Raw genomic sequence first — 14,829 nt, 5'->3', positions numbered from 1 at the left:
TCACCATCATCACCATCATCACCATCACCACCATCACCACCCTAGCCCTGTCTTATAAAGGGCGGTGGTGGGGACGTCCTGGATCACCTAGTGCCTAGTGCGCACGACTGCCTCCCGAGATACCCATGTTCAACCCCTCCCTCATCCATCTTTTTCCTCTTGGCCAACTTCTTTTTTTGCAACTCCTGCTTACTTAGACGAAAACTTACCATCATAGTTGTGCGATAACCTATGCATGCAACAATTTTCTAAATGCTTTCAATCAAGTGACATTGGGTGCAACTGCTGCAACTGGTTCGCAACTGCCTCGCAACTGGTGGTCCGTGCGTAGGTGCAACTGGTGCAACTGGTGCTTACTTAGAGGAAAAGTTACCATCATAGTTGTAGGTACAATAAAGCAGCAGAGTCAGTGCGGCATTCGAAGTGCAGTATAATTTTGAGACAGTGCTGTGATTGGGATCATTTACTCAATATCGAAGGTAAAGGTCTCTGCATGCAGAAACCTGCTGGTTTCGGCACCGCATTTTTCCAGAAACCTCGATTTATGTGTAGTGGTTGATTACTGGCCTGAAGCCCATTCAAGTTTCGGATCTCCGACATCATTGTCGGATTCGTCCGTTCCAAGATGTCTAGTCCTTCGATATTTCCTCGAACCGGGTTCAATCTAGCAGCTATACCGGGAGAAATCCGAATAAACTAAGCAGAGGATGTTCTCGATTGAAGAGATTCTTCTTTATTCTATTCAACTGGTTGTATATATACTTTGTTAATGGGATAATCCTGGAAGCAACTAGAGTATGCTCAATCTATCTTTACACTTGGATCTTCGAGCTTGTTCCCGCATGTTCTCGGAGCTTCTTTGAACTTCTTAATTTGGATTGTTAAATTCCGCAGTCTTGGTCTCATCTTTTGGTCGACCGGGATTTCTGCGCTTGAAGCGCCTATGTGTGGGAGGAGCCCTAAGGCGAAGCAAGCAATTCTCGGATAGTATAGTGGTTAGTATCCCCGCCTGTCACGCGGGAGACCCGGGTTCAATTCCCGGTCCGAGAGTCACTTTTTGTCGTAACACTTCTTGCCTTGTATTACGAGTATCATAACGCTTATTGTTTTGCGTTACGAACCCACACAGAGAAAAGACCATGAAGACCACCAAGGTACGAGGTAGGTGCGTATCGATTTATTCTTTTGCTTTTGGGGCTATTTATACTGTTATGTCTATTCGTGTCTTTGACAATGAAAGGATAGATAAATTAAAAGAAATATATAAGCCGAATTTGGTACAATGAAGATGTATATGAAAAGAGAATAAAACTTGCCCGCCGGCGAAGTATCAAAGACGGAAACAGATGAAGTTCGTGCACGGCACGATCTCAAGCAGTAAGGAGATCACACAGAAATCAAACACTTGCGGGTTTGTCAGATGCCTTTTATTCTATGCTTTTTGTACTGTTATTTATACCTTTTGCAAGTGCTAAAATACAATTGATACTATTGGTAAAGGAGGCCATCCAGAATTAAAGGAATAGGCGCAAGCTCTTTAATTCTGGATGGCCTCCAAATAGAGGTCGGCACTTTATTCGATTAACTGTTTTTCGTTTGTCTTCGTTCGTGTAATTCCGCTCGAGCGAAAACGAACGAATAAAGGCGGAGGTCCATTCATTCCATTTGTTCGTTTTCATTCGCGCAATTGTGATTGCAAAAGGGTTGAAGATCCTTGAATCTGTCATAATCGCGAATGCCGCTATAGGAAAGCAGTCTGTTTTATGAGGTCCAAGTTATTTAGACATATTGAGCAGTATATGGGTTTATGCAGTTCATGTTATGATTTCCTTATTTCGCTTATTTCGCCATGTCTTCAACAAACGTTTTGAACCTTCTTGAAGAATGTTTTAGGAAATGGAACGTAAGTTGTAACTTCATTGCCTTGCTCATATCTACGTCGAATGTATACTATAAAATAGCACAGCACATGGTTTCCATATCCTGTTTGCATCATTCTGCACTATCAATGTCCATAGCCCTTCGCATTCAGTCATCACCAGTTCAATCGCTAGTATGAAGCAATCAACGAGCTCATTGTATTGCAACTTTGATCTTTCTCTGCATGTTATGATGGTTCCCAGAAATTGCTGGTTGTAAGCACTTGCAAAAGTAAATCGACACGTGCCTCATAACTGCAAATGCACTCCATCAACCAACGACTGTCATCGTAAGCAGCCCGAATAACTTTAGAACGATGGGAAAATGCATGGAGGTAGCCTAGGGAGGTCGTCCATATCCAAGGATTCGTTCGTGGATGGTCCATCTATGACTTCCTCGCCGGATCAACGGCCAACCTTTAAAACGAGTTTGGTCTATAATCCATTGGATGACGTTTAGGAGGCGTGGCGTCGGGAGGAATCTTTCCTGATGTTCTACTGGGGGGGGGGAGACGTCTCGGGATTTTTTCGACATCCAAGGCATGGATATCCACGTAGAAGTTGGAAAGGCATAGAGACATCCAGCCGATAGCAGGGCGCCCTAGATCATAGTGTGCTTGGATGACCTCCTAGGATTAAAGAGCTTGCGCTTGTTTGGGTCAAAAGACCCGCGTAGCTTGGGAAGCGGTTCCTTTGACCCAAACAAGCGCAAGCTCTTTAATCCTAGAGACCTCCCATGCAATGTGACGCGACAGCTGATGGTAACAACGGCTTCGTCGATGAGGAAAGAGAAAAGTTGCATAAAACAGTCGACAACTGTATAGTAGAGTCAACCCGTAGTTTGCGTTTGCGTCAACCTTGGCTGTTGTATCAATCTGCGGATGCTCGCTGCAAAGACGCGATGGAAACAGATTGTTGACAAGTACGCGTCGGTTAGGTTTATTTGCTTTGCAATAGCTACAGATCTACAAATCAGAAAGCAGCAATTTAGATTTAAAAGTTACAATACACATAGTGATGTCTCGCAACTTACATTTGAAGACCTTCCAAGGCATCTTTGCCAAGTTCCTGCTGTTTCATTCACTACATTGGGTGTGAAGTCTTTTCGAATTTGCGAAGGAAAAGAAAAAAGTGGAGTCACTACGTAGCTGTCCTCAGCAGGAGCTGCGCATCCCGTCGTATTACTCCCTCACATATGTTCAGCATATATTCATCATTCCTACGCACGGCATAACTCATAGTATTTTGCACAGCATTTATCCACAGCTGTATGACGTGATGACAAACCGTACCATCATCTGCAGTATAGCGAGAAAAATACAAGAACCACCATCTCCATTCAAGACGACCGACTTCATTCAATTCGCTCGATTCCATATCTTCCTCCTGATCACTATTCTATCAACCATGTCTTACTTGCCTGAACCTTCCAAAGCTGCCCAGAAGCGCCGTGCAGATCTCGAAGATTATGAATCCACTCAAAGTGTAAGTGGAAATAGCACATAATCTACCAGCCGAACCTGATCTAATAAAACCTCTTGCGTGTAGGGATATGAAACTGATTCCCAAAGTATCGTATCGATTCCAATATTTACTCGTGTCGGCTCGGACGTCTCGATGTATGACCAAAGTGCTACTGAAACCGAAAATCTCCAAGAGGAGTAACCTGTTTCCATGAAGCCCAAGAGACAGAAGAATGTAAGCAGCTGCGTCTTTGCAAATGGCTGGGCCAGCATCACCAAAGTAGGGCTCGGACTGGGATGGAATGGGATGGGATGGGACACGACCCCGTCCCACGTCCCAATGGGACATCTGAGCTGTCACACTGGGACGGTTTGGGACGCTTAAGCTAAGATACATTGACTTACGTCTTCGTTCCTCGTCTAGGTCACTGGGCTTCTGACATAGGCCGCATGCAGCTCGCCGTGAAAAATTCATCGGAGCGAGAAATTTCAGACGTTAGGGCACTTGGGACTCTTAGGACTCCTGGGACGCTGGGACACTGTTCGTCGCAAGTCCCAATGGGAGGTCCCAACTGTCCCATCCCGAGTCCGAGCCCTATCACCAAGGATCCGCAAGCAAGCCAAGTGAAGTGTTTGGCAAGAAATGGGAACAGTAAGATACTGTGAGACTTTAGGTAGGTGCTTTTAATGGAATAACAAGCAAAGAATTATGGGATCTTTACGAATAAAGGTCTCAGGTCGAATTTGAACTCAGAAACCTTAAATTTTAGATTTTAAGAAAAAAAATTGAACTTCACGTATAAAATAAAAGTATGATTAAATATGCTCACAGAACCTTATGAAAAATTAAAGAAAATTTTTGATAATGAGATCGATGCACTTATATATTTAATTGAAAATAGCTACATAAATAAATATGAGAAATGCATAAAGTGTGGTAAAGAAACCGTCCTAAATTTAAATAAAAAATTATATGTATGTAAATATAAGTGTAGAAAAGCCATTTCCCCTTTTAATGGTACAATCTTTAGTAGGTTGCGTTTACTATAAATATACAATTACATACTTTATATTTATTTTTGGGGAAAGCTCCATCCTCGTTTATAGCTGCTAGCTTAAGTATTGATAAAAATACAGTGTCATCATATAACAAAATATTTAGAAAGTACTTAAGTGAAAAACAGTATTTTAGCAGAGATAGAGAAATTGGAGGTCGTAATAAAATCGTCGAATTAGATGAGAGTAAAATTGGAAAAAGAAAATATAACAGAGGTCAAAAAGTGGAAGGTGCATGGGTTATTGGTGGGATAGAAAGAAGTATATTGAAAAACAAAACTATAGCTATAAATTAAAAGCTGTTTTTACCTCCTATCGAAGAAAGAAATATAAAAAATACAGATGAAATTATAAAAATGTATGTTAAAAGAGGAACTACAATTTACACTAATTCTTGGAAAGGGTACACTAATTTAAAAATATAGCCTATAAGCATCAAACTGTAAATCGTAAAAGAAATTTTTAAGACCCTTTACAAATGTACACACTGATAAGAGGTCATCTAGAACCACAGGTATGATGTTCCTCCCGTTGAAGACCCCGCTCCGCGAGGCTACGCGGATTTTTGAGAATATGGGGTGGTCGCTTGAAGTACGGACACATATGAAATTTCCTGAATCTTTCTGGATGGCAGATAATTACTGTATTAAGATCAGTCGAGCGACCATCGCATATTCTCAAAAACCCGGGTAGCCTCGCGGAGCGGGGACTTGAACAGGAGGAACATCATACATGTGGTTCTAGATGACCTCCTGAGAATAAAGACAAAGAAGATAGACATCTACGCCACTCTCCATTATATTTTCTGTGATGAAGTTTGAAGATGGTTATACTGTCATTTAGCAGACATCGTATTAAATAGGTGGTCGTTACACCTGGACACGACAGGTGGGAGAACTACAGGCTCATGTTGTAGTCCGATGGACTGTAGAAATTACTGGAAGCATCTGAAAGTAATAAAGGAATAGCTACAAGAATAAAACGTTTTAATTGCGATTATGCAATAGAGATATGGATGAAAAGGGAAGGGACCAAGAAGGAAATTGCTAGAGTCCGTGCACGACATTATTATTTTTGTCTGTCGGCTCGAAACGCTGAAAGAAATAGCGGTATGTCGTAGTATCCAGAATTCGACACAACTTAATAGCCCGTAATCACGGAAAAGACTGTACACGATAGATGACTTTCTGTATTTTTTGATTTCAGGTCTATCTGTATTAAATAAAAAGCGTTTTTTGCTGGCTACGCTCGCGCGCTTGGCGGGAAACCCGGTGCTGATCCGAGGTTGTGGAATAAACTTCCTTGGCTTTCATAAACCTCCATTCTCCGGCAATTTTGCATCCGCTTCGCTTCTGAAACCACGGCGCTGTCGAATTTCCGGTTTATTCAGACTGGCGCTCGATGGAGTATATTCTTGATTTGCTGTTGGCGCTCCTGCGTCGCGGCTCGCATGCGCCCGCAATTTCGGTTAAGTTCATAACAGTAGCGCTCACCTCTTTATCTCCTGAACATGTTGGAGCGCTCCTGGCGTCGCGATGCGCTTCGCACAAAGACACTGGCTAGGGACTTTGTGGGAATACAGGTGTTGAATACCAAAAGTTTTCAAAGTCGAGTTCCTTGGATTGGTGTCCGTTCTGTCTGCCCAACTCCAAAAGCGAACATTAATTTTGTAGCCCATTTCCTGTTATACAGTCTTCAAGCCGAGGCACGTGGAAGGTGTATAAATTAAGTGCAGTTTTCCCTCAAAAACCCGGCCCTCCTCCCATTCGTCAAATCGCTACAACCTCCAGAAAAAGTGCTTCCACAGCGATTTTTTGGAAAAAAGAGCCAATAAAAGGAGAAAAACCATTCTCGAGTCTAGCCAGATTAGCGTTTTACGTCTCAAAGGGGAAATGGATTACAAAAAGAGGGCTTCCGAAAAAGGCAGGTCAAGTGGTCATTTTTTCAATAAGAAGAGAGGAAAAAAATAAACTGCGGTTGAGCATTGCGTAATAACTTCGACTGCGGTGCTTAGTAATCCGCACAGAAAAGATTTTGCTGCGACAATACGACAAGCTTGAAGACAAAAAGATACGATTCCCTCCGTTGAGGAAGTCGAGGCTACCAGGGGTCGAACCTGGAATCTCCTGATTCGTAGTCAGGCGCCTTATCCATTTGGCCATAGCCCCTCTGCTATGGTCTCTTTGGATTGTCCTCAACTATAGGCGCTTCACGCGCAGAAATCCCGGCCGACCAAAAAAGGAAACCGGGACTGCGGAGTTGAACAATGAAAATTAGGAAGTTCAAAGAAACTCTGAGAACATACGGGAAGAAACTTGAAGATCCAAGTGTAAAGATAGATCGAGCATATTCTAGTTACTTCCAGGATTATCCCATTAGAAAAGTATATATACAACCAATTGAATAGAATAAAGAACAATCTTTTCAATCGAGAACATCCTCTGCCTATTTTATTCGGATTTCTCCCTGTATAACTGCTAGATTGAACCCGGTTCGAGGAAATATCGAAGGACTAGACATCTAGGAAAGGACGAATCCGACAAAAATGTCGTGTGCATGTCCCTAGATGTTTATCGTGCTTGAAGCATCAATATTCCGGCAATAAAGGCTACAATATCTTTACTGGCGAATCCGATATTGGACTTTAATTTTATAACGACGTATATTTATATCTATTTACAAGGAAGCTTCTTGAGGATACAGGAAGTATACAAGTCTATGGAAATCTTCTAAGTAGGTTGGTGAACTAGCTTCACTTAGCGAGGACCTTCCCGGTAAGGCTGGAATGTTCCTCCAAGCCAGCCAATCAGACATGTTTTCGGCGTAATGGTTTTGCCGGGTTGATTACTGATCTGAAGCGTTTTCGTGGTTTCTGATCCCCGACATTCCCCCCCGAACTACTTGTTGGCCCCTGAACAAGGCTTGTAGGTACCATAGTCAGCGTTCTTGTCAATTACCAAGTAGGGGCCCTGGTAGCGCGGTTCTAGGCCATAGCGTCCTTCATGTGACAGCTTGACGTAGTAGCCAGCTTCAAAGTCCACCTTGTCGAGGGCAGCGTCCCACTTCTCTTTGTCTCTCTGACTGACGGCCTTCATTCTAGCAGTCGCAGCAGCACGAACTTGGTGGAGCTTCTACAACTCTTGAGCCTGTAGTTCTGCATCAACGCGCGGGTCCTTGAGAGGATAGTCACTAATGTACGGGCTTAGGGGGTCGCCCGGCAGAACTGGGTCTTGTCTATATACCATTTTGAAAGGGCTGTAACCAGAGGTCGCATGGGTACGAATACGACAGGCAAAGAGGGCAGTATGCAGGTATTCGTCCCATATGTGGAAAGCACCGTTCGTGTATTTACGCAACATTTGCTTCAGAGTGCCGTTCAAACGTTCACATATGCCGTTGGACCTTGGGTAGAACGCAGAGGGCAACTTGTGTTTCATCTTGACACGCTCGGCATACAGCTTGACAACGTTGCTCATGAACCTCGCACCACGATCAGTCAGGATTCCCTTGGGACAGCCAAAACGCATGACGATCTCCTCATAGATAAAGTCAGCAACAGCCTTGCCAGAAGCAACAGGAACAGCACAAGCAATGGGCCAGTTTGTTATCGAATCTACCGCAACCAGGATCCACTTGTTGCCATGGACCGACTTGGGAAGTTCGCCGATAAAGTCGAGATGCCAGCGAGCAAAGGCAGGAGGGGTATTCAAGGGGCGCATCTCGTCTTTATGCTCACTTGTGCGGGGACCATTCATCTGGCATGCAGGGCGGTATCGCAGCTAGGCCTTGATATCTGTGCGTATATTCGGCCACCAGTAACGGGTCTTCATGAGGTCATATACGGTAAGGTTTCCTGCATGGCCGAAACCATCGTGGAACTGTAGGATCTTGTCGGCACAAAGGGCGAAAGGCAGGAAACGGACCTCAAAAGTCTTGGAAGGAGGTCGTCTAGGACCAAAGAGCTTGCGCCTGTCTGGGTAAATAGGACCCGCTTCGCAAGCTCTTTGGTCCTAAACGACCTCCGAATCCTTGTCGTTCTTGAACGTGATCTTGCGATACATCTGTCGTTGCGAATGACAAAGTGTTGTCGTTGGGCTTCCGAGTACTTGGCGACCGAGTCAGGCATATCGGCGGGCGGCTTGACATAGTAGTTTTGCCAATCCTTGGTGTGATCCGGGGGTAACTTGTGCTGATCGATCGCATGCAGGAAGTCGGCTTCTAACGACTTCTCTTCCGGATCAGGGCCTTGCTCGTACTTCTGCCTTGACAACGTATCGGGGACACCGTTCTCTTTCCCGGGCTTGTGTGAAATCTTCGGGTCGTACAGTTCGACCTCATTTATCCAGCGCATCAGTCTTGGAGTCGGTTTGGAGGTCATCCATGTCCTCATGTCCATCAATAGACAATCGGGCTACCGTCTCTGTTGCCGGTCAACGACGTTCTTTAAATCTATTCCATCCTGCGAAACAGGATACCGCCCTCGAGAGATATACGGACGGCCAGGATATCTACCGCGTCCCAATCTCTGGTTGTCATCCAGGATTTGTCTCATCATTCAGGAGGCAATTATCTCCCAAGACGTCGGATAGGCATATGGATCACCGACAGACCAAAAGATGTCCGAAATTATAACGACCTTGTCCGTCCTCCTTTGGAGACGAGCACGGGCGATTTGCGTTGCATTGCCGGGTTTGAACTCTTTGCGGAATTCTGTGTTGAAATTCCAGGATGAGGCCTTCAAAGGCAATCCGTCTTTTTCTTGAACGGTTTCCATGTGGAGACACCAAGTGGCGGCATTATCACGGAGAAGCGAACTTGCGAAAGTTATCAAAGTCCTGTCGCTAAGCTTGTGGAGTTGGAGAACTTTGCTAGAGAATGGAGCCAGGATTCTACTTTGCTGGCCGAGCGTCGGAAAAGATCTGGTTGGACCGGCTTGATTTTATTACGATCTTGTTCTGATTGAATAAGCGCATCAGCACTTCTTGTTGAGATTTCATTTGCGACATCATCCTTTGCATCATACTCAGCATAGCTGCACTGTCTGGATTAGATTTGCCATTTCGGGAAGTAAGACCGAGGAGGGGGACACGAGGAGAATATCACGAAGAGGTTCCACACGGAGAGAGACCACAGAAAGAGACCACAGAGAAAGAATAGTAGATCTTGAACCTCAGCTACCAATTGCCGTAACGCTACTTCTTTTGCGTTACGGTATCACGAAGGAGAGTCACGAAGAAAGGAACACGAGGATAGACAGTAGTTAAGTGTCGTTTATTCTATGTTTTTGCTAGGTGCTTATACCTTTCGGAACTACCAAAAATAAAGAGGATATTACATACAAAAAGGAAAATCTAGACAATGCACGCTAAGCGCTATGACATGCAGAAATATTCCAAAGAGGCAACGACTTGGCAAGCGGCGAGAGGAACCAAAAAGGAATCGCGAAAGTCCATGCACGATAGATAACAGGAAAGTAAAACCGAAAAACGGTACGCAGTATCCTCTCGGACCGGGAATTGAACCCGGGTCTCCCGCGTGACAGGCGGGGATACTAACCACTATACTATCCGAGAGCTCCTTGATCGGAAAGCGAGTTGTTTATTTTCTGAGCCAGAAGCTTGAAATTCGAACTGGAAAACTCGTCGAAATGTATAAGCAACACCTACCCTAAAAAATACATATAAACAAACGGCCACAACGGGACACACCACTCTTGTTCGAATCACTGCGAAATTCGCCAAACCGAACAACCAGTTGGAGCCATTTACTTGACAATTAACAATCTGCCCCGCTCCGAGCGGTATAAGCCGGAGAATGTAATCCTCGTTGGCGTTATGCCAGGCCCAAAAGAACCTAGCAAGCACCAGATAAACCGCTATCTGAGACCACTCGTTGACGAACTGGAGAAGCTCTATAGTGGAGTTACAATAACAGTAAACGGCCGATCCAACGCTCGGATACGAGCAGCGTTGCTGATGGTCGCTTCTGACATCCCAGCTGCCCGAAAAGTCTCCGGATTTACAAGCATTGGATCAATCTGCGCCTGCTATAAATGCAAGCGGCAATGTTCCAGTGTCCCTGGCGATTATTTGAAACGTGATTTCTCTGGATTTATGACAGAGGAGATAGCAGCAAGGGAGGAACGCAGTGGAACTGAAAACAGAGCTCTCGCCGAAGGTTGGGCAAATGCCAGCAATCTGGATGAGTGAAGGATGATCGAGAGAGCGTATGGTGCTCGCTGGTCCGAGCTCCACCACTTGACCTATTTTGAGGCCGTCCGCTGTACAATTGTGGATCCAATGCACAATTTGTACTCTGGCACAGCCAAACGTATCTTGAATTTCTGGAAATCGCTGCTCGATCCGAGTACGAACAAGCCTCTGCTCACCACACAAGACTTTGAAGTTATGGGTGAGCAAATGAAAAATATCATCCTTCCCTCAGGCTACGACTTGCCTAGAGGAAAAGTCTCGTCCGGTTGCGTGAACTTGACTTCCGACGAATGGAGAACGTGGGTTTTGGCTGCTTCCTCAATCCTGCTGAAGCAAAACTAGTCGGGATGATATGCGATTGTGGTTGAAGTTCGTTCAAGGCAATTATCTCCTATCAAGGCCCTCGATATCCTTAAAGGATTTGGACGATGCCCACGAGTACCTTCGCCAGTTTTGAGAACAGTACAAGAGGCTGTATGGCAAGGAAGAGATCACACCTAACATGCATCTCCATATGCATTTGAAGAAGATCGAGGATTTCGGACCGATATATGCTTTCTGGCTATTCGGCTTTGAACGACTTAATGGATTGCTAAAGTCGATAGATACCAACAGCAAAGATGGTTTCGAAGTCACTTTCATGAGCAAGTATATCGAAAGATATTATGCAGCTGACGGTTTCCGAAGCTTGTACGTGCGACTCTCTTCCCGTCCTTCGTTCATCGCAATTCTGATGAAACTTATCCCTTCGCTTGCAACCATCGAATCCACATCGAATGAGCAAGAGGAACCCGCCTTTGACGTTGCTGCTTTCGACAGATTTGCGCAACCAAATAGCGACACCACCGATCTTGGATGTCTCGGTTGGGAACCATTGCCCCCCGCGTTCGCTTCGCTCAAGATGTCTGAATACATCCGTTTAAGCAGCAATCACTATGATTGTCTGCTCGACTATTACAACGGTGTATACAAAGACCTGTGCGCGGAAGGTGCTTACCAGGATAATAACAAAACGATGGTCGTGAACCTCGTACGCAAGACTTGGACCATTAATATCCTGGGCCAAATTTACAGATGCCAGGATAGTCCTCGGATATCAGAGGCGCCTACATACAGGCTTACTTTGATACAGATCCAGAAACTGGTGGACTCTTCGAACGCCCGACGCTACGACCAGGGCTAGTTCAATACTATTTCACGCACATGCTTCGACTGCCTGCCGCGGACGACTCCGAAGTGGATTTTCAGCACTTTTTTGCCTTTGTGCGATGGTACAAGCGTGCCGCTTACGATGTCCCTTCGTTTCAACCTCATGGAATGAGAGTATGGGATAACTCCTTTACTCCTCTTAACTGGACGTGTATACTGCCGGTCCACCAAATCTATTCGCCGATTGGAGTATTCCGCTGGCTTGATGACAACATTGTCATCATTCCATTGCCTCGCAAGCTAAAAGGCTGAAAAATAATCATATAATATAATAGATAATCAATATAATTAAACGCTTCTGTTAAGTCACTCCAAAGAATGCAAGGTAAGTGTGAAGAATTATCGCGTGCTTGTAGTTAACTGTCAGCGACAGGATAGGACCATCCTCCTCTATTATGCCAGGTAAGAGCCCATACGCAAAAGGTTCTTAACAAACATTGAATGCCTTGAATAAAGTACAAAAAGGAGGTACAGAAGATGCTTTATTCGTACCGAAGCGAAGGGCTGAGGCGATCCGGTTTCGCCCAACGCTTCGGCAGATTTGGAGGGTATACCTCAACGTCTTCAATCACCATACACAGCATTTCCGGCCGCACGCGCTTCGATGTCTCCGCCTCTTGCTTGTCGGCAAGCGCAGAGAGTCTCACTAAGAGTCGGTTTGCCTGAGGTATGATTTCCTTTTAGTATAGTCCTTTCTGTGTAAGGATTTATGCAAACGTACTGCAAACGTACTGCAAACGTACTGCAGACGTACCTCCTCACTTCTCCAAGTCGGACGAAGAACCTTTCTTGCGGTCCGGCGATTGTCGACTTCATTAGTTACGTCTTGTTCGTCCGACATAAACTTCGGACAAAGAAGCTCTTCCACGCCCTCGAAATCCTTGTCAATGTCTGCCTTGTTGGCCTTATAGGCAGCCTTTCTGACTTTGCATTTCTATTCGAAAGTATGAGTCTCGATGAGTACGATGGTATAAATACAGGAACATACAGTGTACAAGCGATTGTTGCGCGCCTTGCGACGCTCCTGCTCCTTCTGGTACTCGCTGGTACTTTCCTTCTCTTTCTGATATCTTAGCTGATTTCTCAGCTTCTCCAAGACAAAGTCATCGGTCCAGTACGGATGCTTGGCATCTTCAGGTAGCTCGCGGATATACCGTTGCATGGCGGCGACGACATTCTTGTTATGGGTGCTGTCGATGCTCTCATTCAGTCGCCGCGTAGTATCCGGGTTGAGCTCAAGAGTGCCGTGATAGTAAGCACGGAGTTTTGCCTATTTCCAATACTTGAGTGATTACATACGATAGATGTTATATCATGTTCGAATACTTACTAACAGGTCTGGATCACCCTCCGTGCGACCATGGTTGTGCTGGCGTTCTGCGAGCTGCTCCTTGGGGCGGTCTACCTCTTACATCTGGGCATATACCAGCTGCTTCAATTCAGCCATGTCAGACTCCATCATCGCGATGCGAGTCTCCAAACGTTCGATAAGGGTATCCTTATCGTCATCTATTCTAGGTCGCTTGCGACTGTTTTCCACGACGGCGGGTCCAACAGTAGTGGAGCGAACGATGGGGATTCCTGAGTAAGACATGTTGTGAAAATGAGAAAGAGCTTTCAATAGAAAGAAAGTATCGTATAATCATTCTGGATGATAGGTTTTTATTTGCAATGTTTGCAGCTCTCTCATAATAAGTAATCCAACAACATCAACTATCGTCAATCGTTGTAGCGCAACCATCATCAGAATATCCTATCCCTGAGAAACGCCCAGAAAAAGCAGCCAAAACGTAACGCCATATCAATAAAGTCAACCATTTCACAAAGAGTTTCAAATTATATCTCGTTTCTATCCTTGTTTTACAAAGCAGTAATTTTCATACCAAATTCCGCGAAGGCTCGTCATAGACACTCGCGAGCAGCGCTTCAGACACTCCAAGTAAATTGAGCACTGGACTACGAACTTTAGGGGGCTGTATTGCTGCTGGTGGGCGCAGCTGAAACTTTAAATTGGAAGGTGCAGACAGATATGGACTTTGTCATCTCTGTTTCCAGTTTTTCTCACTTTCCCTTAATTTTTTTTTTTTTTTTTTTTTTTTTTTGGCGAAACCTTAAGGTAGGTGCCGTAGGAACCGGGGTGTGTGCATCCACTGATTGACAGCGTTGTCTTAGGATTGAAACTGCAATTCAGCCAGTATATGGAAAGCACTTTCAGAAATTGGTTAGTACATTGGCTGCGAAGAAGGCATCCTCTAGGCCACTAACGTGCTTTACGTCGTTTAGGTATTAACTCTTTCGCTTAAACTGGATTACATTGCCAGTTTGTCGTTTTCCCCGTATGCTGTATTATCTCGATGGTGCGTATTTACCCATTTCTGAATGAATGAAAAATGTATGTTCAACTAACTATTTGACACAGCTGATGAGAGCTAATTCTTTGGGAGGTGGTCTAGGACCAAAGAGCTTGCGCCTACCATTTTGACCGTTATGTCAGCCATGCACTTTTATCCCAGTTGCATTCTTTTTTTTCTTTACAGATCATCGATATGACGATATACGCAACCGTCCACCATTATTGGATCACGGAGTGTTTTCTGAAACCCTTTTATTGTTCAATGCTTACCCGGATGTATGTGGTTTACCACAGTCAGTTATTAGACTCTGTTGCGTACTTATTATTGGGGAGTTGTTCGTAAAAGTTTTCTGCCTTGTCCGAATAAACGGTACATTCAACTCTCACGATACTCATCGTCTGCTTTCAAAACCACTATTTGCTCTTAAAAACAACACCGTTAACAGATCGATCAAAGCAGTATGCTGGCTAGGGGTTTCCAAACCCCTTCAAGCAGATCTTCTTGAAGTTATCTTCTTTGATATGCATTGTGCATGTGATAAACTAACTACAAGTGTACAAAGACGATAAAACGGATAACCTGTCCATGCTGAGAATGATAACATTAGCAGTTGCTT

The 14,829-nt window shown here is 44.6% G+C and overlaps 6 protein-coding genes and 3 non-coding genes across 9 annotated transcripts; 4 read left to right on the top strand and 5 right to left on the bottom strand.

Annotated features, from left to right (window-relative positions):
* The first annotated feature begins 978 nt into the window (after positions 1–978).
* Positions 979–1,050, top strand: VTP01DRAFT_t81. Its single transcript has one exon. It is a non-coding gene; the product is annotated as a tRNA-Asp (tRNA).
* A 2,276-nt stretch (positions 1,051–3,326) lies between these two features.
* On the top strand, positions 3,327–3,584 carry VTP01DRAFT_3652 (uncharacterized protein; the record flags this gene model as incomplete). Its single annotated transcript, XM_069382247.1, has 2 exons — positions 3,327–3,404; positions 3,468–3,584. The coding sequence occupies 2 exons, from the start codon at positions 3,327–3,329 to the stop codon at positions 3,582–3,584; spliced, it is 195 nt and encodes a 64-aa protein (XP_069236394.1).
* Positions 3,585–6,533: 2,949 nt separating this feature from the next.
* Positions 6,534–6,606, bottom strand: VTP01DRAFT_t80. Its single transcript has one exon. It is a non-coding gene; the product is annotated as a tRNA-Arg (tRNA).
* Positions 6,607–7,335: 729 nt separating this feature from the next.
* Positions 7,336–8,193, bottom strand: VTP01DRAFT_3651 (uncharacterized protein; the record flags this gene model as incomplete). Its single annotated transcript, XM_069382246.1, has 2 exons — positions 7,336–7,569; positions 7,681–8,193. 2 exons carry the CDS (start codon positions 8,191–8,193, stop codon positions 7,336–7,338), a joined length of 747 nt encoding a protein of 248 aa, XP_069236393.1.
* Positions 8,194–8,217: 24 nt separating this feature from the next.
* Positions 8,218–9,212, bottom strand: VTP01DRAFT_3650 (uncharacterized protein; the record flags this gene model as incomplete). Its single annotated transcript, XM_069382245.1, has 3 exons — positions 8,218–8,411; positions 8,483–8,849; positions 9,045–9,212. 3 exons carry the CDS (start codon positions 9,210–9,212, stop codon positions 8,218–8,220), a joined length of 729 nt encoding a protein of 242 aa, XP_069236392.1.
* A 727-nt stretch (positions 9,213–9,939) lies between these two features.
* On the bottom strand, positions 9,940–10,011 carry VTP01DRAFT_t79. The gene has a single exon. It is a non-coding gene; the product is annotated as a tRNA-Asp (tRNA).
* Positions 10,012–10,272: 261 nt separating this feature from the next.
* On the top strand, positions 10,273–10,647 carry VTP01DRAFT_3649 (uncharacterized protein; the record flags this gene model as incomplete). Its single annotated transcript, XM_069382243.1, has 1 exon — positions 10,273–10,647. One exon carries the CDS (start codon positions 10,273–10,275, stop codon positions 10,645–10,647), a length of 375 nt encoding a protein of 124 aa, XP_069236391.1.
* Positions 10,648–10,737: 90 nt separating this feature from the next.
* VTP01DRAFT_3648 (uncharacterized protein) lies at positions 10,738–12,111 on the top strand (the record flags this gene model as incomplete). Its single annotated transcript, XM_069382242.1, has 4 exons — positions 10,738–10,949; positions 11,031–11,112; positions 11,177–11,680; positions 11,737–12,111. 4 exons carry the CDS (start codon positions 10,738–10,740, stop codon positions 12,109–12,111), a joined length of 1,173 nt encoding a protein of 390 aa, XP_069236390.1.
* Positions 12,112–12,341: 230 nt separating this feature from the next.
* VTP01DRAFT_3647 (uncharacterized protein) lies at positions 12,342–13,453 on the bottom strand (the record flags this gene model as incomplete). Its single annotated transcript, XM_069382241.1, has 5 exons — positions 12,342–12,521; positions 12,581–12,793; positions 12,848–13,129; positions 13,190–13,243; positions 13,286–13,453. 5 exons carry the CDS (start codon positions 13,451–13,453, stop codon positions 12,342–12,344), a joined length of 897 nt encoding a protein of 298 aa, XP_069236389.1.
* Between the last annotated feature and the right edge of the window lie 1,376 nt (positions 13,454–14,829).

Source organism: Rhizomucor pusillus, assembly GCF_041956525.1.
Source record: "Rhizomucor pusillus strain CBS 183.67 unplaced genomic scaffold VTP01scaffold_17, whole genome shotgun sequence".
Taxonomy (NCBI): Eukaryota; Fungi; Mucoromycota; class Mucoromycetes; order Mucorales; family Lichtheimiaceae; genus Rhizomucor; species Rhizomucor pusillus.
This window is presented reverse-complemented; position numbering and strand designations above follow the sequence as displayed.